Source organism: Bos taurus, chromosome 27 (assembly GCF_002263795.3).
Source record: "Bos taurus isolate L1 Dominette 01449 registration number 42190680 breed Hereford chromosome 27, ARS-UCD2.0, whole genome shotgun sequence".
NCBI lineage: Eukaryota > Metazoa > Chordata > Mammalia > Artiodactyla > Bovidae > Bos > Bos taurus.
The window spans coordinates 19871514-19897123 of record NC_037354.1 but is presented as its reverse complement, the minus strand read 5'-3'; the positions used below and the strand labels follow the sequence as shown (position 1 = coordinate 19897123).

Sequence of the window (25610 nt, the reverse complement as noted above, 5' to 3'; positions counted from 1 at the left end):
CTTTCAACAACTACGTAAATGTCAGAATTGTACTGTTCTCACGGCATTTCTAGGATTCATTAAACGAGATTCATTCAGAGTGCATGGCACGCTGTCCATGAGTGGTGAGTTGAAGGACGCGTGATGACAGACTTCATTCACGTCTGCCAGACCATCTCTGACTTTGGGCATCACCTTTGTGCTTGCAAGGCCAGGCCTGACAGCCGTTCCCAGCAAGATCGAGGATTTTGGTTCTCTTGCTCTGGCCTTGCCGCATTGAGGGAGGCAACTTAACCAGTGCTGTCCAACAGAAATACAGTGTAAGCCACATGTGTCATGTAAGATGTCCTTGTAGTCACACGAAAATTGTAAAAAGAAAGTGAAATTAATCTTTACAATATATTTTATTTAGCCCAGCATATCCAAGGCATCATTCAACATATATGGAATATAGTACCTATTAATATTTTTCACATTGTGCTGTACTGTCTTTGAAATTCTGTGTGTGTTTCACACTAACAGCACATCCTAGTTCAGACCAACCACATTTCAAGCCCTCGACAGCCCCATGTGGCAAGCAGTTACCTTCTAGACAGTGCAAATCGAAGCACTTTTGGTGATAATAAACCGCGGCTGATAGTGAACCCTTGTTTCATTCCAGACTCTCTTCTGATTAAACATACTGACAGGTATCTAGTAGGCATCATCACAGGTCTCCTTGCAGAGATGAGAAATCTGAGGCACGGGGAGGTTTGGCAGTGTCCCCAGGGTCACACAGCGAGCAGGCTGGAGTCCGCTATACACCGCAAGCTCTTCCCCACCACACCTGCTGCCCCCCAGAGGCAGCCCCTTCTCCCTTCCCCCCATGCGGGCCACTTTTGTATAGTTTCTAACCATCCCCCTAAACTTCCTTTTCATATCTCCAATAGAACTGTTTCTCCTTACGGTTTTCTTAGATCATTTTTATTCCTTCATCTGTCAGTGGAATTCAGCGTGAACAACTGAATGCTCCTAAACATGCATCTCTAAGTCCAACAATGCAAACCAGCGCCAGCAAAAGGCCGCAGTAACACACAGGCGGCCTGAGGTCAAGACTGTTTCTAGCTTCTTTTGATTACTATTGAAATGACTCACCGACAGGTATGACCACCTGACTGACTCATTGGAAAAGACCCTGATGCTGGGAAAGATTGAAGGCAGGAGGGGAAAGGGGCAACAGAGGATGAGATGGTTGGATGGCATCACCGACTCAATGGACATGAGTTTGAGCAGACTCTGGGAGATAGTGAAGGACAGGGAAACTTGGTGTGCTGCAGTCCATGGGGTTGCAAAGAATCAGACATGACAGAGCGCCTGAACAACAACAACACAAGTATGATAAGATAAGGGTCATACTTGACTTTAGCATTAGGCAGGTGTTCTTTCTTGCAAAAAAAGAAGCAAGAAGACTAGGGTTTATCAGTGAGATAAGCTATATTCTATTTTAGTGTCTCTTGATGTCGTATTTCCAATTCGAGAATTGAGCATACAGTTTCAACAAAGAAGAAGATGCACATGTACACATACATGCACACACGTGCACACACACACACACGCACAATGTAGACACTTCCAGTAAAAACTGGAAGTTTTTGCCATCTTAGCAAATTGGGCAGACAGCATATAAAATTGACATCCAGTTCTGGAAATAGTTAGCCTGACACCAACATATGTTTTCCATCTCTAAGTACCATTTTCATGACTCAGGCTTCTGATATCATAATGTTAACCACAAATGCAATTTGTTCAAGAAGCCAAAAGAATCTCTTGAGAAAGCCTCTGTTCCCTCAGTGAAAGGAGGGCTAAGGAAGATGGGGAAATGACAGAAGTTAAGTTCCCTTGGTTAAATGCTTATACATAGGTTTAAAGGTAGAGGAAGAAAACCACTCTATGACTACTGATGATTTTCTGTGTATGGGATCATTCTCGCTGTCATTAGGAAGAGACAAGGAAACCACACATAAATTCATGCAAGAATAATTTGTAACCAATATTAAGATCCCTCTTAAATTGGGAGCCATCAGAATGGGTTGCCATTAAATTCTCTTTCAATTATTTTTAAGGAAAAGGATGATCGACTATACCTTTGGCCCAATTTATGTAAAACTCTTCATAATGGCAGAGAAACCCCCATTTTTGTCAGTCAAAGCTCAGTTTTGTTAATGTAGGCAAGCTTCTTGCCCAGAAGCCACAGGAGAAGCCCTCAGCTACAAACTGCCTACTCTGAGAACATTAAAAAGTACCATTAACGTCGATTCAAGGTTTACTGAACATTTCCAAAGCACTTCCATCTCCTGCAAAATACACAGCAGAATGTTTAATAATCAAGATGCAAGAGTCGTGGGTTCAATTCCTGGATCAGGAAGATCCCCTGGAGTAGGAAATGGCAACTGGCTCCAGTATTCTTGCCTGGAGAATTCCATGGACAAACGAGCCTGGCGGGCTAAGGTCCATGTGGCTACAGAGAGTTGGACACGACTGAGCAACTAAGCACGAGGTCAGTTAAGTAAGGCAAGATGAGGAAGGAAACGGGAAATTCACCAGGAGTCATCAGAAGGACAGGTATGCGGGGTTTTACTTTTTAAAACTTTTTAATTTTGTGTGGAGTATAGCCAAGTAACAATGTTGTAATAGTTTCAAGTGGAGAGCAAAGGGACTCAGCCATACATATACATGTACCCATTCAAGGCTATGGTTTTTCCTGTGGTCATGTATGGATGTGAGAGTTGGACTCTAAAGAAAGCTGAGCACTGAAGAATTGATGCTTTTGAACTGTGGTGTTGGAGAAGACTCTTGAGAGTCCCTTGGACTGCAAGGAGATCCAACCAGTCCATCCTGAAGGAGATCGGTCCTGAGTGTTCATTGGAAGGACTGATGTTGAAGCTGAAACTCCAATACTTTGGCCACCTGAAGCGAAGAGCTGACTCATTGGAAAAGACCCTGATGCTGGGAAAGACTGAAGGCAGGAGGAGAAAGGGATGACAGAGGATGAGATGGTTGGATGGCATCACCAACTCAATGGACACGAGTTTGGGTAAACTCTGAGAGTTGGTGATGGACAGGGAGGCCTGGCGTGCTGCAGTCCGTGGGGTTGCAAAGAGTTGGACATGACTGAGCGACTGAACTGAACTGAACTGAACTGATTCTCTGATACGGGCCTCCCCCGTGGCTCAGGTAAAGAACCCATCTGCAATGCAGGAGACATGGGTTAGATCCCTGGGTCGGGAAGGTCCCTTGGAGGAGGGCATGGCAAACCACCCCAGCATTCCTGCCTGGAGAATCCCCATGAACAGAGGATCCTGGTGGGCTACAGTCCATGGGGTCGCAAAGAGTTGGACACAACTGAAGCGTCTTAGCATGCACACATTCTCTGATATGTAGGGTTTTAGAATCCAAAGTAATGAAATTTAAATTGCTCTCCATGCTCTACTTAATTCAGGCAACTTCAAATAAATGTAATTGAAAAACCATTTAAAGAGGAGTGATAAGATAACAGTTATTATTGGGTTTTGCACATTTTAAAATAAAAATAACGATAACTTTCTTGTCTGTTTTCACCAGACAAGTACTCAAATTAAACATCAGGAAGCTGACACTTAGTAGAAAAGGGCTACTGGACCCAGAGTTTAATATCATCAATGAAAAGGAAATTGTTACTGTAAAAACTGCTTAAAAGTGGCACTGACTCTGATAAGAACTGCAAAAAGTCAAAGTAAGCTAATGAGACTATGTCAATCCTGAGATGTTAAGAACCACAGATAATACGCAGAAGAATTACGGACTCAGATAAGCAGGAAGAAAAATGCTATTATAAAATGGGAAAACAGTCCCCAAAAATGGTTTAAATATTAAAAAGGGCCCACAAATACTGCAAGAGAGAAAGATGATAGATACAAAAATAAACAGCAGGAAGCTAATGAGGGAGGAGAAAAGAAAGGACGTGGGAGAAATGAAGCCCTCTGAGAAACAGGGGTCTCTAATCAGAAAAATGTATAACCTTATTAGTACATCAGATCTACAGAGTCAATTCATTTCCTTACTTGGGGTACAGCCCAATTTTAACTTATTCCTTTAAGAAGAATTAAAGAGTTTTCTGGATCTGGCTGCAGTATATTTTGCTGAGATCTTTTATAGTCCATGACCAAATCCTTACCAACCTGAATTCACATAAAAGACAAATCAATAAAATCTCGACAAATTTTTTAGTCATTTGATTTATTCTTATCTCAGAAATTGCAATTCAGTGAAGAGAGACTCTCAAGGGCTTTAAAACTACCTCTTCATAGGCCTTGACTTAAACAGACTCCCAAACGTTTCTTCTTTTGTTTAAAAAAGAAAAGGTCTCCTCTATAGGACCTTGGAGTTAGCTGTATCCACAAGGAGAGCTAAAAATACGAGCTTTGTATTGATGACTAACCACAATAACCCCAGAGATCGATACTGTGCTGCTGGAACTCAAAGTCATTTCCCCACCAAACACACACATCCACACACTCACTCACATCCATCCCCACACACACACACCCAGAGCCCTCTTCTGACATACCTCATGGAGAGCGAAGGTGAAAGGTCCTGGGATGTCCTGAGAAGCCACCCCACCTCCAGGGGAAACCCTTCCACCTTTCTCCACCTCCACCCAGATTCAAAACCCTACTTCCAAGATTGGGCTGTAATATGTCCTAATTTTAGCCTTGCCTTTAGCATTAAACTGTGAAGCTGCCTGGGTTCTAGTTCCTCTTTCCACACTCATTAAAGTACCATGTTTTACATAAACTGGCAATTCTAATCCCAATGTTTCACAATGCTGGTGGCTTTTTAAAAAAATCTTCCAAGCTAATGGCTTTAATTCAATTAATTACTATAGTCTCCTTCTTTGGTCTCTGGCTAACACCGACCTTCCAAAACTACATCTTTAAGAAAAAGTGTATATTTTTAAAAGCAGGGGAAACACAGCGGGTTTCCTCCCTGGGGACCCTCCCAATGTAAATCTGGGAGCTCGCTGGTATCTGGGGCCAGGGCTCTCATCGCCCCCGTGATGGACTCTTCCACTCAGGCCTTTCCCAGTTCTCTGGGCTATTCCTAAATCCCGTTAATCCGGCCAGAGCACATGTATTATCCAGGACATTCATTAATCAGTGACACAGAAACTGCTGGCGCACAATCCCCCTCGCATTCCCTGCCACACGCAGCCTAACGTACATCTTCCCAGAACTTCTGTTCCAATTATAGTGTGCCCTCCAAAAAGTTCAACTGCTTTTCTGGCTAACTCTGCAGTTCTTTTCAACACACAGAGATAAAAAATCCTCAGTGGGCTGACTTGAAAGGGAAGCGAAGTCAAGTCAAAGTGATCCGATTCTGACAACTCCCTGGCAACCCTCCCATCTCAAAACTTCAGCTCCTGGCTCTCAACAGACGATGTGGTCCATTCGTATCCTAAGAATCTGAGGACCCAACCAAATGCTTTGAAGAGTTTACAATCAAACATTTTGCCCTGAACCAAAAAGCATTTAGTAAAGTATCTATTCAGTAAAGTAACTGAATATTCACTGGAAGGACTGATGCTGAAGCTCCAATACTTGGACCACTTGATGCAAAGAACTGATTCATTGGAAAAGGCCCTGATGCTGGGAAAGACTGAGGGCAAGAGGAGAAGAGGGTGACAGAGGGTGAGATGGCTGCATGGCATTACTGACTCAATGGACATGAATGTGAGCAAACTCCAGGAGATAGTGAAGGACAGGGTAGCACGGCAAGCTGAAGCTTATGGGGTTGCAGAGTCGGACAAAACTCTTTGTGACTGAACAACAACAACAAAACTGTAAGAACCTGTCCTATTTCCCTTATTAGTGACTTCTGGGTGAACACTACTGCGGATGTCACTGTTTATACAAATGATCTCTTTTCACTGTCCACTTCCAAGACACTTAGCAAAGGAACCCCACAGTCCACACAAGCCACACCACAAGAAACACTTGTGTAGAGTTTCTTAAATGTATAGCTTAGTAAGCTGTGAATGTCATAGGTTTATAGAATAAGCTGTAAGTCTGAAGACCCTAAGATGAGGGACACACAACCAGACCGTAACTAAAAGCATACATTTTTCAAATCAGCCATTCTTCCTACAAAACCTAAGAAGGTTTTCTGCAGGAGAATCAACATATACATACTTTTAACAGTCACTGATGCCAACCTTGGAAAATACATATTAGGATCTAATAGCAACAGAAAGCAAAACTTAAAAGCCCCCACATAGGTAAAACTGCACTAGACCATTTGATATGCTTTCAACACAAAACAATTTGTGGGTTTTGTCAGAGGCTTTAATCAAGGTGGCTTGATTACCACACTTTGGGATGATTTCATCCCCAAAGTAAAGCACAACTATAACCTCCCTCCAAGATAAATACTATGAATAATGAAAGAGGCTCATACAGTAATTAACTCAGACAGAGGCCCCAAGAGACAGAAACTAAATCAGTCAGATTTCTTGGCCTCATCTGAAGGCTTGTTGTTGCTTAGTTGCTCAGTCGTGTCCAACTCTTTTGCGACCCCATGGACTGTTGCCTGCCAGGCTCCTCTGTCCATGGGATTTCCCAAGCAAGAATACTAGAGTGGGTTGCCATTTCCTTCTCCACATCTTCCTGACCAGGGATCGAATTCACACCTCCTGCATTGGCAGGCAGATTCTTTACGATCTGAGTCACCAGGGAAGCCCCCATCTGAAGGCTGGGCTAATATATAATCTCTAAAGCATTATAATTAAGAAGCATTATCCACATTTCTTCAACATGATCTGTGACTTTCTTAAGCATGAGTCCACGCTGAATGCCAGGCCGCTCTACCCTACCTGGCCTCGCGAGGCGGATGAGAGAGATGTACACATCATGGCAGTCCCTTTCCTGCGGGATGATGAGCTGTAAGAGCTGAAAGTTCTTGCAGCGAATCAGTAGAGGGCACCCGGTAGCCGTCGTTGCCTGTTTCTCGATGGTGGCGATCTGACTGTGGAGAATCTACCACCAAAAGTTAATGTGGGTAAACTAAGCACAGATAACAGATACATAGGACATAAAGCAACAGGTCTTGTCACAGAGCAGGGTGAGCACAGCTCTTAGCAGGCAGCCATTGCTGGGCCTTATTATGCCTGCACCATGTTACTAGGCAACAGGTCTGGCTCAGCCATTGGTCGGTTGTCAATAAGTCGTCCTGCTCAGCTATTGGTCAGTGCTGCAGAGGGCACTGCCCACTGGTAACTGACAATGAGGGACCACTGGGGAAGTGATTCAGCTCAAGGGTTGGTAGTGAGGTGGTCGTCAGGAGGAGAGTGAGGTTAAGAGGCAGAGTCAGGCCTTTTCCTGGAGGCCCTCCAGCTCACCCAGCCTTGAGCCAATGGGTGAGGCAGGGGGCCCGGGGAACAGATTGAGGATGATGTCCTGCGGGGCTCCAGAGCTCTGACTAAAGCACTCCACTAGCCATGGCCCAGGCCTTGAGGAGTGGCGAACCTCTCCCCCATCCCCGTCTCTGTGACCCACTACCAGTGGCCATCTGTCTGGGTCACAGTCTGTGAGACCTGGTCTCCCCCCATTTGGGCAGCTGGAGGAGACCAAGGGGCAGCTGGATTAGGTGCCTGGCTCCCTTAGGGATGACAACTGGGCAGGGTGTGGGAACCTGGCCCTGATGGAGCTGCCAGCTGAGCTCTGGCCTTCTCTTAGCCAGGAATGAGACCTTGGAGGGTGAGAGTTGTGCCCTGGGACCTTGCCCTTTCTTGTCAGGACGGAGAATAACATTCATTTGGTAGAGATTTATAGGAACATGGTTACCTGACCATGACCTGACCTCAAGAGCAAAGGATTTGATCCCAAGAAGTCTGCAACAACTAACTACACCCAACCCTCACCTTTTGCTTTTAAAGGGGCTTGCTGAAAGCTTTCAGTAACTTTGGGGTTCTTAGGGGATGAGCCACCTGTCTCCTTGTATAAACCTGTAATAAACCTTTCTCTGTTCCAAAAGCTAGTGTTTTAAGTATTGATGGGCCTCACTGTGCATTGGGCACAAAGCCTTGCGATTTGGTAACAGTCTCTGAGCCACACATAGAGACAAGAAACACCCTTGACCTTCAGCTGGCTTGCACTCAGTTGACAAGAACTGGTATGTTTGGGGGTAAGAACCAGCTGTCTGAATTCATCATTTTATTTTTCAGTGCCAAGCTTTCTGATAGTCAAGCTCATTATATGAAGCAAACCCTTCAGCCTAGAATTCTGCACAGCTCCAGGTAAGGGAACATTTGGGTCGTCAAAGCTTGAAATGCACTGGGTAGCTAAAATTAAATAAGGTCATGAGAAGTTAGTAAAATAAACCTTGCAATCAACAAAAGTTAGAGACAGTTCCGCTGGGAGGTGCCACCATGCTCCTTAATTCCACATGGAATGCTTGAGTTCAACAGCAACTTGAGATGGTTGTTTTCTAAGCTGTTGGTGGTCAGGCAGGCTGCAGAAGAGATTTATTTGAAAGGAAACCATGCTGAAGTGCTCTGACTTTCAGGAGGGTCTCTGCTCAGTCCTCAGTGGCAATGCTTCATTCTTTAAATTCCTCTCCACTAAGTAGGGAGGGCCACCTTCTGCTGCAAAGATCAAGTCTACAGAAAAAGCAGAATCTACAATCCACAGATTCTGGTTCTGGTCCTAATGCCATGGTTGGGCAGCTCTCTTAAAATAAGGACCTTCTAATGGTCTCATTATTATGTAGCAGAAATACCTGATAATAGGACTCTTCCCTAGACTTTTTCTTTTTTAAATTATGAGAAAATTGTAGACAACATAATGACTAAATGGCCTGCACCACAGGATGCTACGAACGAAGCGGATTGCAAATCACTGTGTAAACACTGTACCTGGTACAGTAACATTATTGAATCTCTACTTGTCAGCTGTGACACGAAGCACTTACACCTCTGGCTATTTCTCTGTCTCTCTTTGATGATGTCCAAGTCATCAGTATTTAAAGTGAGTAAATAGACCAAGTGGACATGACCCTTTACAAAAAAAAGCAGTGCTCACATTCCAAAAAGAGTGCTCTGAACACCCAACCCCCCCAAGTCCCACCCTCCTCATCTAGAGAACAGACAAAACAGAGTCAAAACTTGTTACTTCAAACAATGGAAAACACAAAAAGCCAAAAATAAGGACTGCATACCCATGTTTCTTTCCTTGTATCAGGCGCCGTTTCCACAAATATGACGTGAGTGGCGGTCAAATACAAAGTCCCGAGGGCTGCTTTTTTAGAAGAAATTCGATCCACCAAGCGGACGTTTTCAACCTAGGGAAATCAGTTTGACAGGGTTATCGTAAAGCAAAAGAGCTAGTCACAAACAAGAGTCAGCAGGTAATCTCGTGCTTAATCCAAATATGATTTTGAACAAGATCCTTCCAAAAACTAAAGACAAAAACTTACCCCCTTAAGCTAATTACATCTCACAAAGGTCTGTATATCAAAAGATACAAATTCACCAATTCCTTAAATGCAACCTTAAACATACCACATAAGATTCACACACCCTATTTTTTAAGAATATCCTGAGTTTTAAAGAGGTCAATGTTTTTACTTTAATTATATAATTCTAATTTAAGGCAGGAAGTAAACACATCAAAGTTCTTTGTTGACATGTTAACTATATATGAATTGCATTCCATCAAAAAGAAAAGTGTATTTTCCTATGCATTTCTCAGTTGCGGAAGTGGCCCCAAGGTTGTCTGCTCCCATATAAACTAGCAGGAATACAAACATACATACAGGAGCAAAAAGTATCACAAGAATGTTCTGTGTGCTCCCCAAGAAAATTTACCAAATGAAGATTCTGATATTTATAATAAAATCTTTCTACTAAATAGAATTCTCACCCCTGAACTACAATTCAAACTGTCAGATAAGACTTCTGCAAACAATTTTTACCAAGCATACACCTCTGAAATATAGAGCAATTTCAAGAATACATGCAGCAGGATCATTCCAATATGAAACGTAAAAGAAATGACAAGAGATTGTTTACAGGGCAAATGAAAACCCACACAACGACAACCCCAATAAGGCAGCCACCTCAAACACCCGTAGAACATTCCAGTGATAGGCGGGGCTTAGCAATGCTACTTACTACTGCCAAGAATTAACCATCTACAACAGACACTGACTCAATCCTCATCTCTCAAATCAGTATGTGGTACTCTGTGACTGGTTCATTTCATTTAGCATCATGTTTTCAATCCATGCCTGAATCAAAGTTCATCCATTTGTAGAATATGTCAGTACTTCATTTATTTTTACTGCCCCAAACACGTTCCATTACATGTATATACCACATTTTATTTATCTGTCAGCTGATGGACATTAGGGTTGTTTCTACTTTTTGGTTATTATTAATAATGCTGCTATGAACATTCTTATACAAGTTTTTTTTCTCATACAAGTTTTTATGAGGACAAGTTTTCATTTCTCTTGGGTGTATATATACCTAGGAGTGGAATTGTGCCAGGTCATATGGTAACTCTGTTTAACCTTTTGCAGAATTCCCAGACTATTTTCCAAATCCAAAGTGGCTGTACCATTTTACACTCCCACCACCACTCCATGAGGGTTCTGACTTCTTCATGTCTTTGCCAACACTTGCTATAATCTTTTTTTGATCACAGCCATCCGAGTAGGTACAAGATGGTATTTTGTGATTTTTCACTTGCATTTCCCTAGTGGTTAATGATGCTAATGTCTGTTCATGTGCACACCTGTTTTTAATGAAAACACTTCCTATATTTCACCATTGAATTTGATGTTGATTTTTTTAAAAAAATAGCACATCATGGAAGTGACCTATTCCTGGTTTAATGAGTGCTGATTTTTGAAAATTAGAAATGAACATCAGTGCCTTGGAATATTTGCTCTGTTTAGTCTGATGCTATCAATAATAGTCCTGGATTTTCTTAACCCTTATGTCTTGGATTCTTGGTATATGGCCAACTTGGAGTCCATGTATTAATGTTTTAATATCCCTTATATTTTATCTTCTATAATTGTTTTATTTTTGGTTTCCTTTTTGGTTTTTCTGCATCTGTGCTTTTAAGAAATATTGGTCTACATTAGCCTGTTTGTGGCACTTTTATCAAGTGAAATCAGTTATGATTACATTAATCAGGAAGCTTTCAACACACAAATTATTTAGTATTTAAAACAAATACAGGCACTTCTTTATACAGAAACAATTCTTTAATAATTCTTCCAATTTTTTGTTCAGTTATAGATCCATTCAATGTTTTCTACTTTTTTATTTTTTTTTTACTAAATTTCATTTTGACATCCATTTTTTTCAAATTATCTTCTTACTGCTAACTTTCAATTTCTTATAATCTTTTCATTCTTGTCTGTGGGCAAATCCCTCTCTCCTCAACCTTTCTCTCATTCCTAATATTGTAAACTAGGTTCTTACATTTTAATAATTCAATATGCAGAGGTTTTTCTTCCAAGTAACAGGTCTTGGATTTATGAAGTTGATTTTTCTCTTTTCCAATCATTCATTTATGCTTGTGTTTGTTAATGTTTTAACATGCTTTTTTTTGAGTATATCATGTGGTTTTCCTTTGTTCATTTTTAAACCCTCAGGTTTGATAGCTCATTAATTTTCATTCTTTTTGGTTAATAACAAGCTTCAAGTCCAATCATTTTCCTTCAAGCAAATCTTTGGCAAGCATCTTATGAGTTTTGTTTGTAATATTATCATTCTTCTTATTTTCTAGGTAGTTTATAACTACAGTATTTCTTCTCTGACCCAAGAGTTTTTTAAAGAGAATATTTTTCAATTCCCATGTGGTTGGATTATGGTATTTAAACTTTTGTCCTTAAATATTCTACTTTGAACTGCCTATGAGAAAGACATCATGGAAGAGACAGTGGGAGGAGAAGAGAAGGAGATATAGTAGGACATTTCTATGGGGAAAAAACTCGGTTGCACACTGAGATGTGCCTAGCTAAATGAAGCAGAGGCCCAGGGGTGATCTGAGCTTCCCGGTGGCTTTGAGGTAAAGAACCCGCCTGCCAACGCAGGAGACATGGGTTTGATTCCTGGATTGGGAAGATCCCTGGAGAAGGAAATGGCAACCCACTCCAGTATTCTTGCCTGGGAAATCTCATGGACAGAGGAGCCTAGTGGGCTACAGTCCATGGGGTCTCAAAAGAGTCAGACCGGACTGAGCGACTAAAACAAACAAATCAGAGGGTGTTATACCAATTAACAATATTAAAAAAAGGAGCATAAATAATTTTCTCTGCACTTAGAACCCACAAAACAAAACTTTATTGGGGTAACCATACTGACCATAAGATAATATTTTAAAAGTCAAAGCATTTAGTATGAATTATTTTCCCTATAGAAGTAAAGATATACCACTTAAATTATTTTTAGAAAACTCTCAGTGGACCAGAACAAGGTTCACAGATGGTGGTAGATTAGAACACTTAATGAGATTTTTCCATGTCTTTTTGTTAATTTTGGATGCTGCTGCAGGAAAATTACATTTCAAGATATAGCCATCGTTCTCACAGGTCTCACAGCTGTCAAAAGTAATTCTGAAGTAGAGGGAGGAAATTAAAAAAAAAAAAGATGAGGGAAACACCATCAGCATGATTTCCCAATGATGTAATAAGAAGAAATGAGTAATAAAAATTAAAATTCCGTTGCCTGAGAAATTCTGTGAAGACGGACAGCACTGCTCAGGGATCACTGCATGGTTTACACTAAGACAGCCAGGACACTCTTGACTGTGATGCTAGAGTTGGTCAATTCTAGACCAAGTGAAATACACCTCAATTGTGCTGATGCCGTCATGAAGACCCAGTGGCTCCATAACTCTGCCTCACTGCTCGGCTAACTCAAGTCTACCTCATCTATGCATATAAATAAACTGTATAGTGAAAAGGCCTCTTTCATACTTGGAGAAATGATGACCTTTAAGAAACTACCAGTTTTCCTTAAGACAAAGTTATCGCAATTCATTTGCATGTGCCTGGGAACACCATGCTCAAGACACACTAGGGATCTGTGCTCTGCAAACGGCAGTTCATCTACACCAAAGATATTATATCATTATGTAATATCACGTTATATCAGTATATCCACGTGATATATCCCATTATATCATTAACTTTTGGTTGTACATTTTTCACATTCTGACATTTCTGAAAGCAGAATGCATCTTAAGATTGATATGGTAAGAAGACACTGTGGCATTTCATTGGCAGCGTTTTTTTTTTTCTTTACATAAAATCTCGGTGCATCTCACATCACATGTGCCTTAGACTTGCTGAAATGCAGTTTAGTTTTCGGTCACCGGCGTACAAATGATATTTGAAATGATATTTGAAACCACAGGACTGAAAGGTTGCCTCAGGAGAGCATGTAGAGTGAGGAGAGATGTGAGGGCCTGCAAGAGTGAAACGTGTGATGGAAGAGGAGGAACTGGAGAAGCAAACCGGGGAGGAACGGCCAGTGAGGAGGAAAATCAGAGGGCACGCTACTGGGGGAGGGTGTGCGGAGGGAGCGGTTTGTATGAGAGAGAGTGTGTGTGTGGAATGCTGCCGCCAGATCAAGTAAAGCCAGAACTGGAAACTGCCCACTGGATTCAGCGACGCAGAAGATGCAGGAGGAGTGGTGGGAGCCCTGGGATCAGAAGCCATCACTCAATGGCTGCAGGAGTGAACGCACCAGAGCAGAGTTGAGAAAATGGAGACTCAACTCTTTGTGGAAGTGTGGGCAGTAGCCAGAGAGGGGAGCCTGACCACTCAATATTAATATGTTTAGGATAATCGGCTAACAATTATTTTAAGTAACTTTCTGCTTGAAATTGGCATTTGAAAATAGAACACCTTAAGACAAAATTATACCGCAAAGCTATATTCACAAACCACCATCAGAACATTCTCCTTTGTGGTGGTGGTTGTTCAGTCTCTAAGTCATGTCTGACTCTTTGTGACTCCATGGACTGCAGTACGCTGGGCTTCTCTGTCCTTCACTTCTCCTGGAGCTTGCACAAACGCATGTCCACTGAGTCAGTGATGTCATCCAACCACCTCATTCTCTTTGAGATAAACCCAAAGAAAGCCTGAATATGGGATATGGGAACCCAAATGTTGGCATAGGCAGATGTTTAGGATTCTCTCGACCAAAAGAAAGAACAGCAAACATCCGATTCCACTCATCAGAATGCCTTTGTGTGGGATGTTAGGCTCTGGAAAGAAGAACAGAGACTGAACAGGATGGAGTCTTTGTGCTGAAGAATCTTACAGCCTCAGTGGAGAAGGCCATGCCCCAGTTTAACAGCCTTTTCATTCCCATCCCTGCTCTGCTGGATTTAGGTGGGGGTGGGGGGTGGGGAATGGTTTCATCAGCTTTTCTAGGCGAAGGCTGAAAAGCCTCAGTGAGCACACCCAGTCCCACCATGGCACCGCTGATCCTTCCCCATTGATCATGGGCAGGCAGAGCCTCTCCTCAACCATGCTCCATCACACCACCTTCTAATTTCAATCTAAACAGAAGTCCTTATTTTCTAACCTGCAGGTCGAATACTCGACTACTGAACGTTCTGAAGTTCTAGAATCATCTCTATCTGGGAAAGAAAAGCTGCCCTGGAGGCCAGGGAGTCTGAAGGGCAGAGCAGGGTTACCTTTTGTTGAGACCAAGGAAAACGAAAGGCACCGGCCACAGGTCTGGCTTGGGCCAAAGCCCCAGTGCTCAATACCGTATAAAGCAGGCTGAGGGCCTCTGCCAGTCACTGGAGGGAAGAGATCCAGACGCTGCCGACCAGGGAGAGACCAACGTGTCTGCAGCGGCCAAAACCGAAGACAAGTTTATGTTCTAATCTAAGAAAAGCAACTAGAGAAATACTTTGTCGTGCTAAATTTGGTATCATGACATTTTCTAACTCTGGCAACGTGGAAAGTGAAGTATTTGGAAGTCGTGGTGGCCTGGGCTCTGGTTTTGGTTCTGAAAGGGATCCGCTGGGCTCAGGCGGCTGAGCGACTCCCTCTGGGTTCTGACTCCTGCAAAGGACCTACGGCTGTTTAATGCCTTTCCCCACTCAGACTGCTCTCTCTGTCTGAGGTGCTGCAGAGAGATGCTAGAAAGAACACAAAACAGCAGCTGTGAAAACACACATGAGGTTGTGGTTGTTCAGTCGCTCAGTCGTGTCTGACTCTTTGTGACCCCACATGCAGCACGCCAGGCTTCCCTGTCCTTCACCGTCTCCCGGAGTTTGCTCAAACTCATGTCCATGGAGTCGGTGATGCCATCCAACCAAGAACCGACTCATTGGAAGAGACCCTGATGCTGGGAAAGATTGAGGGCCCGAGGAGAAGGGGACGACAGAGGATGAGATGGTTGGATTCACACGATGATGACTCAATATTACATCTCAAGAAATTCAGCCTCTCAGGACTGTGGTTGGCCAACAAAACTCTTGAGATTTCCCCAGGAAGGGAAGCACCAGCCTCAGCCATGAGAGATGCTACAACAGTCTCTGAAACTGGACCAGGGGCTGCACTGAAGCCGAGAGTCTGGGGCCCAGAGGAGAGAGATGAGCATCCTCCCCACTAGTCCAGGGGTGGGGCCACTGGCCACACCCGGCTCTTCGCAGTCTCCAGGCTCCCATCCAACCTGATATCTTTTCCTCTTTCCTCCTAAAGTCTCTGGAGTCTGGACACAGCTGCCTGAGACCCCCGAGTACTTGGTAAGGCTTCCCGGGTGACTTCTACCTTTGATAATTAAGTGTTGTTTGAATTCATGAAGTCTCTTACTATAGTGTTTAAAAGAAAGTCTCCTGGTTGCCTTTCTTGAACAAATAAATCTTTTTTTTGTTTTTTAAGTATGATATATCATCTTAGTGCTCATAAGATTCTTTCAGATAAAAATGAAACAATTACGTAAAAAGTATGTTTACATTAGAATGCCAACCTGATTTTTGAAACATGATATTTTGCAATCTATCTAGCCATCCAATTTTTTTTTTAAACAATATTTCATGGTGATACTTGAGCTACACAGCACAGAGACCAACCTGGCTTCTTAAAACCCATCCGTCAACTTCCCACTCTACTGGCCAGGACATGGCTCAGTGCTTGTGCAGAAACCAAACTCAAGACCTTTGCAATGATGAGAACCTAGATGGGCACACGGAATCCATTTTTTTCTAAAATGCTCTTCTTTTGGAGCACAACATGACATATGAGCCACAAAATGTGGGGATATGTGACATAAAAATGTGCTGTTTAAAGTGCCCCGCGGCGGAAGGAGAGGGTGGGACAAATTGAGAGGGCAGCACTAATGCAGATACCCTGCCATGTGTCAGACAGCTAGTCAGAAGCTGCTATATCACACAGGGGTCTCAGCTCGGTGCTCTGATGACCTAGAGGAGTGGGGGGGGCAGTGTGGGAGGAAGGCTCCAGAGGGAGGGGATACATGTATCCATATAGCTAATCCATGCTGTTGTACAGCAGAAACCGACACAACATCATAAAGCAATTATCCTCCAAATAAGATTTTTTAAAAATTTAAAATAAAGTGCCCTGTAGCCACTGCAGTGCCCCATCCCACTTATGGTCTTTTACAGCAGAATTAGGAGAGGGTGGCAAGGGTCCCATGGCTGGGACAGAAGCCCCCAAGGATAGAGCCCGCCCTGGGTGTTCATAGTCTTGGGTGCAGAGGCTATTCTGGCTTCAAGCAGGTACCACCCCTCATTCACAAACTGCCGAGACTCACAACCGGACGATCCAGGACTAAGTTTCCAGAAATGCTGAAGGTCAAGAAAGAAGCACAATTGAGGAAGCTCCCTCTCGACCTCTCCCCTGAGCAGCAGGGGCAGAAGAAGAAAGGAGAACAAGAACAGCACTGACAACCATTTCGTGAACAGCGGCCGAGTGTCAGGTATGTACTAAGCGTTGTTCGCACAGTGTTTCTAGCCCTGGCTGAAAGGGAGAAGTGGCGATCCCATTGAACAAATGATACTACTGTAGCCTGTAAATCCACTGCCCAAGGCCTCGCAGCTAGAAAGCGGGAGAGACAGATTTCAGACAAGAAGTGTCTGACTCCCACATCCGTTTCCCTAGGTCTCTCCCACACTTTACTGCTTCAGTCCAGGCCTAACATTGTAAATTAATGGCTCAATGGCCCAGCCTCCATTTGCCCTAAAATTGCAATGAGAGAGTTGATACAGTGAACAAGTAAAAAGTTCTGGCCAAATCTAAAGCACTGATCATTCAGTGTAGAGCTTCACATTACAATGGCCATGTTAACCCCCTGTCTGTCCATTTCACTGGCCTGGAGGGACGCATCCCACGTGGTCCCGAGGCAGACTGGGGAGCCTGGCTCCCAGGGGGTCCCAGGACCAGCCAGCCAGAGTCGCGACAGGTGCATTGGTGTGTTTCATGTCAGAAGGTGCCATGACCTCCTGCAAAAGCAGGAGAACCGCGTCAGAAATCAAGTTGCACTTCTGCTCACCAACCACGTGTTAATTCTTTTAGAAAGGTTTCATTTATGGTAGGTGTCCTTGTAGTGCTAAGTAGGATGGTTTAAAGCCTTATCCCAGAGCTCCTGGACAATGAATGATTCCACCGGTGAGGAACTGCATGCATGGGAGAGAAAGAGACGAAGCATCCATCCCTATAGTTAGGAATGAACAGTAACTACTGACAAACAAATCCATAACAGAGACTTCAGACATTTCATTCTCGCTCCCACCGAATGCTCACCTCGTGTCTGTGACTCCATTCTCCCTTTTAACAGCAGTGATAACAGAGGTTGCATGAAAGATGGGCTACTCAGTGGTAGCTGCAAAAAATTTTGACATAGACAAAGAAAAAGAAATACACAAGTCTGCTATTTGGAATTGTTATAATCTCTTATAATAGGGGGGAAAAAGCATTTGATTTCTCTCATTTAAAAAGAAGTACTTTCAATACTGTATTGTATATTTGAAAGTTGCTAAGAGAGCAGATTTTAAAAGTTCTCATCACAAGAAATAAATTGTTAACTCTTTTGAGATGATGAATGTTAACAAACACTATCGTAATCGTTTTGTAATATATATGTGTGTGTGTGTGTGCTCAGTCATGTCAGACTCTTTGGAACCCCATGGACTGTAGCCAGCCAGGCTCCTCTGTCCATGGAATTTTCCAGGCAAGAACACTGGAGTGGGTTGTTATTTCCTTCTGCAAAGGATCTTTGCAACCCAGGGGTCAAATTCACATCTCTTGCATCTCCTGCATTGGCAGGCAGATTCTTTACCACTGAGCCACCTGGGAAGCCTATCCATCTATCTATCAAATCATTATACTACACACCCTAAACTAATACAATGTTCTGTGTCAATTATATCTCAATAAAACTGGGAAAATTACATGGTTAAGTGTTGCATAATAAACTTGCTTGCAAAAAAATTTTTAATTGAAAAAATTAAGAGATACACATTTCTCCTAAGTTATATAAAGTTGCTTGAACACATAAAAGGGGGTAGTCACTAAGCTTCAGGAGTTTTCTAATCCAGCCGTTTGGTAGAAAAATCAGAAACACCAAACCTTCTCCCAAAAGGCAGATTTAATCTGTTTAAAACTATAAAACCAATGAAAGTCTTTTCCCAGGACCATTTTATTCAGAGGTCAGATATTGGAGAAGAACTGAGGGAAAGGCAAAAATCACAAAGCCCAATCCAAGAAAATACATGGCATGTAACCAGAAGAAATACTTAGACATTCTGCCCTTCATAAAACTTATAAAATATCCTTGACATAACACTGAGAGAGATGCTAGTGGGAGACACATATTCAGAATGCATGAAAATAATCTTATTTTCAGGCTGTCTGAAAAATTAAGTCTCTCAAATATGTATCCTGCTATGAAGCCAAATTATTTGCTAAAACATCAATACAGTCAAGATAAAATACAAAGTAAGGCCTTTGTTAAAAATCCCTGAAATGGGCTGCCACCCATCAGTTGAAGCCCTGTTAATTTCATTAATTTAATAATTCATGTTATTAATTTGTTGAGTATCTAGTCTGTGCCAGGGACCCAGACCGAGTTATCCAGAGGCTCCTAATTAGCAACACTGCCCACAGATTATCTGACTCCACCTCTGTCCGCCAGGACTTTCTACAGAGCAAGAGACAGAGATCTCAACTTCATATGGCTTCAGTCAAAAGGGATTTTTAAGGAAGCACTTATCTATACTCATCAGGCTGGCCAGGGCTTCAGAGCCCCCAGCGCCCCCCACCCCACATCTCTCAGCAGGTCCCCCTCCCTCTCTGCTGGCTCTAGGCTCAGAAGCCCAACCTCACTGCACACTTCCCCCACAGCCCAAGTCTCCAGGCTTCTCCTTAAGCCAGCCAGAGTGGTCACAGGAATGACAGGTGAGTGGCTGGACTTCAGCCACAGAAGAACATGGGGATGGTCCACAGAGCTGGCCGGGCCCTCGGTGAGCCTGGGAGAATGCACGGGAAACAGCCAGAGCCTGGAGCGCGGCTGCCACACGCTCTCTCCCAGCCTGTCATCTTTCCTCACGCCTCTGTGCATCACTCCCTATTTAAAGTTTCCCCAGTTCCCAGTGCTACTGATCAGGGCCTTCCACAGACTGGCCCCACCTTATCTTTTCAGCAGGCTCCTGTTTTAATGCCCCAAACCACTTTCAGTATCGTATAACAGATGTCACCAACTATTCTCCAAAGAGATCCTGAGCTACCAGAATCCACGCATGGGAACAAAACCCCCCGTGCTGCTACCTCCACCAGCATCTCCTAACCTGTGGAGCCCACCTCTTCAATCTTACCTCCTCAAGCACCAACATCTCCCTGGACAGAGCCAGTTTCAGGCAGGTTAACTGAAGCAGGAGGGTTCAGATTTGGAAAGACTAAAACCCAATTTCAAACAGACTCATAATCCAAGGACTTTAGACACACCCACAGGTAGATATGGGTAGAGAAGTTCATCCCAGTAATCTTGATCTCATTTTCAAAAGTAAGAGGTAAAAGAATGAATACGTTTATCCAGAATATTCTGTTATGCTAGCTGCAAAAAAAAAAAGGACACTGAAAATAAAGATCCCGAATCATATGCATGTTAGAAGGATGTTTGGTGTGTCAACTTTCAAAATGGAGAATCCACAGATTTCCTCAAATTGCTGGAAAAATGTAAGACCTTTATTCACACAAGAAATAGGATATTTGACACACATACTTCTACAGATTTTTCAAGCCACCTACAAATCATCAAATAATTCTAATAAATAAGACTATACTCCAAAAAGACATAAGTTGTGCAAAATTTACTATTAAAAGAAGAAAAAAAGCCAGTCAACTTTCCTATATAGAAAAGGATGTTTGGGGAACTCCTCTGATGGTCTAGAGGTTAGAACGTGGTGTTTTCACTGCCATGGCCTAGGTTCAATCCCTAGTCAGGATCCTGCACACCATGGGGCACAGCCTACATTTTTTTTTTAAATGTTTAAAATTTTAATTAAAAAAGAAAAGTATGTTTTCATCCAGCTTAGGTCAAGGTAAAGGAAATATCTCGGTGATTTCAGATAGCCCTGAATGCCTATAAATGGGCAGGATGTTGAGTTCCATCTACCTATACAATTGTTGCAACAGTTGATTTGATGGACATGCGACTAAATTTTAAAAATTCCCTGAGGGGAGATAATAAAACTAAAATAGTTAGTGACACAGACCCGTAGCTACTTAAGAAATGAGACTGCTAGCAATTCTTGGAAAAGACAGAGAAAAGAAAAGCGAGCCCATTTTGCGCTCAAGAGAAACTATAAATGCTATGCCAGCAGCCAAACTCATAAATAAAGCCAGGCACTTGAGAGATCTGCACAGGGCCCATATAATTTATTTTGGTAGGATGACCCTGGATGTGTAGGCTTAAAAGAACATGCACTGTTGAACAAGAGGACAGACTTGGGATTTATTTCAACACCACCTTAAAATAACCTCAACCAAAAATACCATTTTCAACAAGCCTAATAAGAAATAAAAGAGGAAGAAAGAAGAGTTAAGAGCAAAATAAATGAAGAACAGATGCTGGGCCCTCTGTGACTCAAAGAATAAGCCTATGGAGTAACCTATTGAAGATAGTTGGCCTTAACACAGTAGTGATTTTGAAAACTAAGATAGTATTTGGGAGAATAAGACCTAGTCAGGAAGCAATAGAAAGCAAAGGCTTCTTTTCATGATTTTCCTCTAAAAAAGATTTCCAAAATGCTTCTGATGTGTTTTTGACAAAAGCAAAGGTCTAAACCATCTACTTATATAATTCTTTGGGAACTATGGGAAAACATTTTTCCAAGGGCAAGTTGTGCCAAATGTAACTTACTGCTGGTCCAAAGAGCAGAGAGACAGCCGGGCACAGAGTGAACCAAGTCGTATACACCCCGGCCCCTCCCACCATCTCCTGGCAGGATTCGGCGCCAGAGGACCAAGGCGGAGAGCCCTTGGTTGGCCGGGCAAGGCCAGGTTCCAGCTCATTTACACATTCCCATGCTTCACCCCTTGGCTCCGGGCCCCCAGGGACAGACTCCATAATCGGCACCATATTTTCCCCCTTCTCGTCTTACGGGTCAGCCCTTGGGAGCCCCTCATTCGCGTTCTGGGAAATGAGCATACAGCAGGATGTCGTGCAGACACAAAGATGCGAAGACCTCTTCCAAGGCTACATGACATCCCTGTGACAGGGAGCTCTGAGGTCCCCAAGAGCTTGAGGACACCATGCACCCAGCACGGTCTGTCCCCTCCAGCCTGCTACCCGTGCCCCGCCTCCTGAATCCTGCCTCTCCTTGGCCATCACCCACTTTCCTTCAAACTGCTGGGACACTGCTGGTCTTTACTATTAAATATTTATGTCCCATTTATTCTACACTGCCTTATTACATGCTATTCTCACTGACCAACTCTGTTTCCAGGAATGTGTGTTCTCAAGGAGGTTCTTTTATTTCCAACCTTCCCTGCAACACCATGAACCATGCAGACCCACACCCGCACTAGAAATGTGGAAAAAACAAACATACGGTCCCTGGTTCCCTGGCTTCCTGAAACGATGCACCATCTCGGTAATATCAGAGCAACACAGCAGCCTTCAACACGAGGTCACTTAAGGACAGGTAGTATTTTTTTTTTCCCTTTGTGCCCTAATGCTTAGCACACGCACATGCTGAAGTTTCTGTCTAGTGACTGAAAAATAACAGCCCTATGGTAAAGACAAAGTATGTGAGGGCTTCAGTTCAGTTCAGTCGCTCAGTCATGTCCGACTCTTTGTGACCCCATGAATCGCAGCACGCCAGGCCTCCCTGTCATTCACCAGGTCCCGGAGTTTACTCAAACTCATGTCCATCAAGTCGGTGATGCCATCCAGCCATCTCATCCTCTGTCATCCCCTTCTCCTCCTGCCCCCAATCCCTCTCAGCATCAGAGTCGTTTACAATGAGTCAACTCTTCGCATGAGGTGGCCAAAGTATTGGAGTTTCAGCTTCAGCATCAGTCCTTCCAATGAACACCCAGGACTCATCTCCTTTAGAATGGACTGGTTGGATCTCCTTGCAGTCCAAGGGACTCTCAAGAGTCTTCTCCAACACCACAGTTCAAAAGCATCAATTCTTCAGCGCTCAGCTTTCTTCACAGTCCAACTCTCACATCCATACATGATCACTAGAAAAAACATAGCCTTAACTAGACGGACCTTTGTTGGCAAAGTAATGTCTCTGCTTTTGAATCTGCTATCTAGGTTGGTCATAACTTTCCTTCCAAGGAGTAAGCATCTTTTAATTTCATGGCTGCAATCACCATCTGCAGTGATTTTGGAGCCCAAAAAAATAAAGTCTGACACAGTTTCCCCATTTATTTCCCATGAAGTGATGGGACCAGATGCCATGATCTTAGTTTTGTTAATGCTGAGCTTTATGCCAACTTTTTCACTCTCCTCTTTCACTTTCATCAAAAGGCTCTTTAGTTCTTCTTCACTTTCTGCCATAAGGGTGGTGTCATCCGCATATCTGAGGTTATCGATATTTCTCCCAGAAATCTTGATTCCAGCTTGTGCTTCTTTCAGTCCAGTGTTTCTCATGACATACTCTGCATAGAAGTTAAACAAGACAAGCAGGGTGACAATATACAGCCTTCACGTACTCCTTTTCCTATTTGGAACCAGTCTGTTGTTCCATGTCCAGTTATAACTGTTGCTTCCTGACCTGCATACAGGTTTCTCAAGAGGCCAGTCAGGTGGTCTGGTATTCCCATCTCTCAGAATTTTCCACAGTTTCTTGTGATCCACACAGTCAAAGGCTTTGGCATAGTCAATAAAGCAGAAATAGATGCTTTTCTGGAACTCTCTTGCTTTTTCCATGATCCAGCAGATGTTGGCAATTTGATCTCTGGTTCTTCTGCCTTTTCTAAAACCAGCTTGAACATCTGGAAGTTCATGGTTCACATATTGCTGAAGCCTGGCTTGGAGAATTTTGAGCATTACTTTACTAGCATGTGAGATGAGTGCAATTGTGCGGTAGTTTGAGCATTCTTTGGCATTGCCTTTCTTTGGGATTGGAATGAAAACTGACCTTTTCCAGTCCTGTGGCCACTGCTGAGTTTTCCAAATTTGCTGGCATATGGAGTGCAGCACTTTCACAGCATCATCTTTCGGTATTTGAAATAGCTCAACTGGAATTCCATCACCTCCACTAGCTTTGTTCATAGTGATGCTTTCTAAGGCCCACTTGACTTCACATTCCAGGATGTCTGGCTCTAGGTCAGTGATCACACAATTGTGATTATCTGGGCCGTGAATATCTTTTTTGTATAGTTCTCCTGTGTATTCTTGCCATCTCTTCTTAATATCTTCTGCTTCTGTTAGGTTCATACCATTTCTGTCCTTTATCGAGCCCATCTTTGCATGAAATGTTCCCTTGGTATCTCTAATTTCTTGAAGAGATCTCTAGTCTTTCCCATTCTGTTGTTTTCCTCTATTTCTTTGCATTGATCACTGAGGAAGGCTTTCTTATCTCTTCTTGCTATTCTTTGGAACTCTGCATTCAGATGCTTATATCTTTCCTTTTCTTCTTTGCTTTTCACTTCTCTTCTTTTAACAGCTATTTGTAAGGTTGCCCCAGACAGCCATTTTGCTTTTTTGCATTTCTTTTCCATGGGGATGGTCTTGATCCCTGCCTCCTGTACAATGTCACAAACCTCCGTCCATAGTTCATCAGGCACTCTATCTATCTGATCTAGTCCCTTAAATCTATTTCTCACTTTCACTGTATAATCATAAGAGATTTGATTTAGGTCATACCTGAATGGTCTAGTGGTTTTCCATACTTTCTTCAATTTAAGTCTGAATTTGGCAATAAGGAGTTCAGGATCTGAGCCACAGTCAGCTCCTGGTCTTATTTTTGCTGACTGTATAGAGCTTCTCCATCTTTGGCTGGAAAGAATATAATCAATCTGATTTTGTTGTTGACCATCTGGTGATGTCCATGTGTAGAGTCTTCTCTTGTGTTGTTGGAAGAGGGTGTTTGCTATGACCAGTGCGTTCTCTTGGCAAAACTCTATTAGCCTTTGCCCTGCTTCATTCCGTATTCCAAGGACAAATTTGCCTGTTACCCCAGGTGTTTCTTGACTTCCTACTTTTGCATTCCAGTCCCCTATAATGAAAAGGACATCTTTTGGGTGTTAGTTCTAAAAGGTCTTATAAGTCTTCATAGAACCATTCAACTTCAGCTTCTTCAGCATTACTGATTGGGGCACAGGCTTGGATTACTGTGCTATTGAATGGTTTGCCTTGGAAACGAACAGAGATCATTCTGTCATTTTTGAGATTGCATCCAAGTACTGCATTTTGGACTCTTTTGTTGACTATGATGGCTATTGCATTTCCTCTAAGGGATTCCTACCCGCAGTAGTAGATATAATGGTCATCTGAGTTAAATTCACCAATTCCAGTCCACTTTAGTTCGCTGATTCCTAGAATGTCGACATTCACTCTTGCCATCTCCTGTTTGACCACTTCCAATTTGCCTTGATTCATGGACCTAACATTCCAGGTTCCTATGCAATATTGCTTTCACATAATCGGACCTTGCTTCTATCACCAGTCACATCCACAACTGGGTATTGTTTTTGCTTTGGCTCCATCCCTTCATTCTTTCTGGATATATTTCTCCACTGATCTCCAGTAGCATATTGGGCACCTACCGACCTGGGGAGTTCCTGTTTTAGTATCCTATCATTTTGCCTTTTCTCAGCAGTGGCCGAGAGGAGCAATCCCACGTCCAAGGAGTGGCAGCTGTGCGGGCGCAGGAGGGCCGAGAGGAGCTACCCCACGTCTGAGGTCAGGGGGGGTGGCTGAGAGGAGCTACCCCATGCCCAAGGTCAGGGGTGGCGGCTGAGAGGAGCAACCCCACGTCCAAGGAGTGGCGGCTGCGCTGGCGCAGGAGGGCAGAGAGGAGCTATTCCATGTTCAAGGTTAGGAGGGGCAGCCATGAGGACATACGCCTCGTCCAAGGTAAGGAGCAGTGGCTGTGCTTTGCTGG

General features: G+C 43.2%; 1 protein-coding gene and 1 long non-coding RNA gene across 3 annotated transcripts in view; one reads left to right on the top strand and one right to left on the bottom strand.

The window, feature by feature from the left end:
- Positions 1-25610, bottom strand: part of MTMR7 (myotubularin related protein 7) — a 100657-nt gene that overhangs the window by 51472 nt on the left and 23575 nt on the right. For both annotated transcript variants that reach the window (XM_059882215.1, NM_001075641.1), the window contains exons 2-3: positions 9208-9330; positions 6866-7028 (exon numbers count right to left, since the gene is read on the bottom strand). In XM_059882215.1, coding sequence (XP_059738198.1) covers positions 6866-7028; positions 9208-9330 — 286 coding nt within the window. The remainder of the gene's footprint in view (positions 1-6865; positions 7029-9207; positions 9331-25610) is intronic.
- On the top strand, positions 6996-16763 carry LOC132344052 (uncharacterized). Its single transcript, XR_009493136.1, has 3 exons — positions 6996-7408; positions 8216-8287; positions 14609-16763. It is a non-coding gene; the product is annotated as an uncharacterized lncRNA (long non-coding RNA).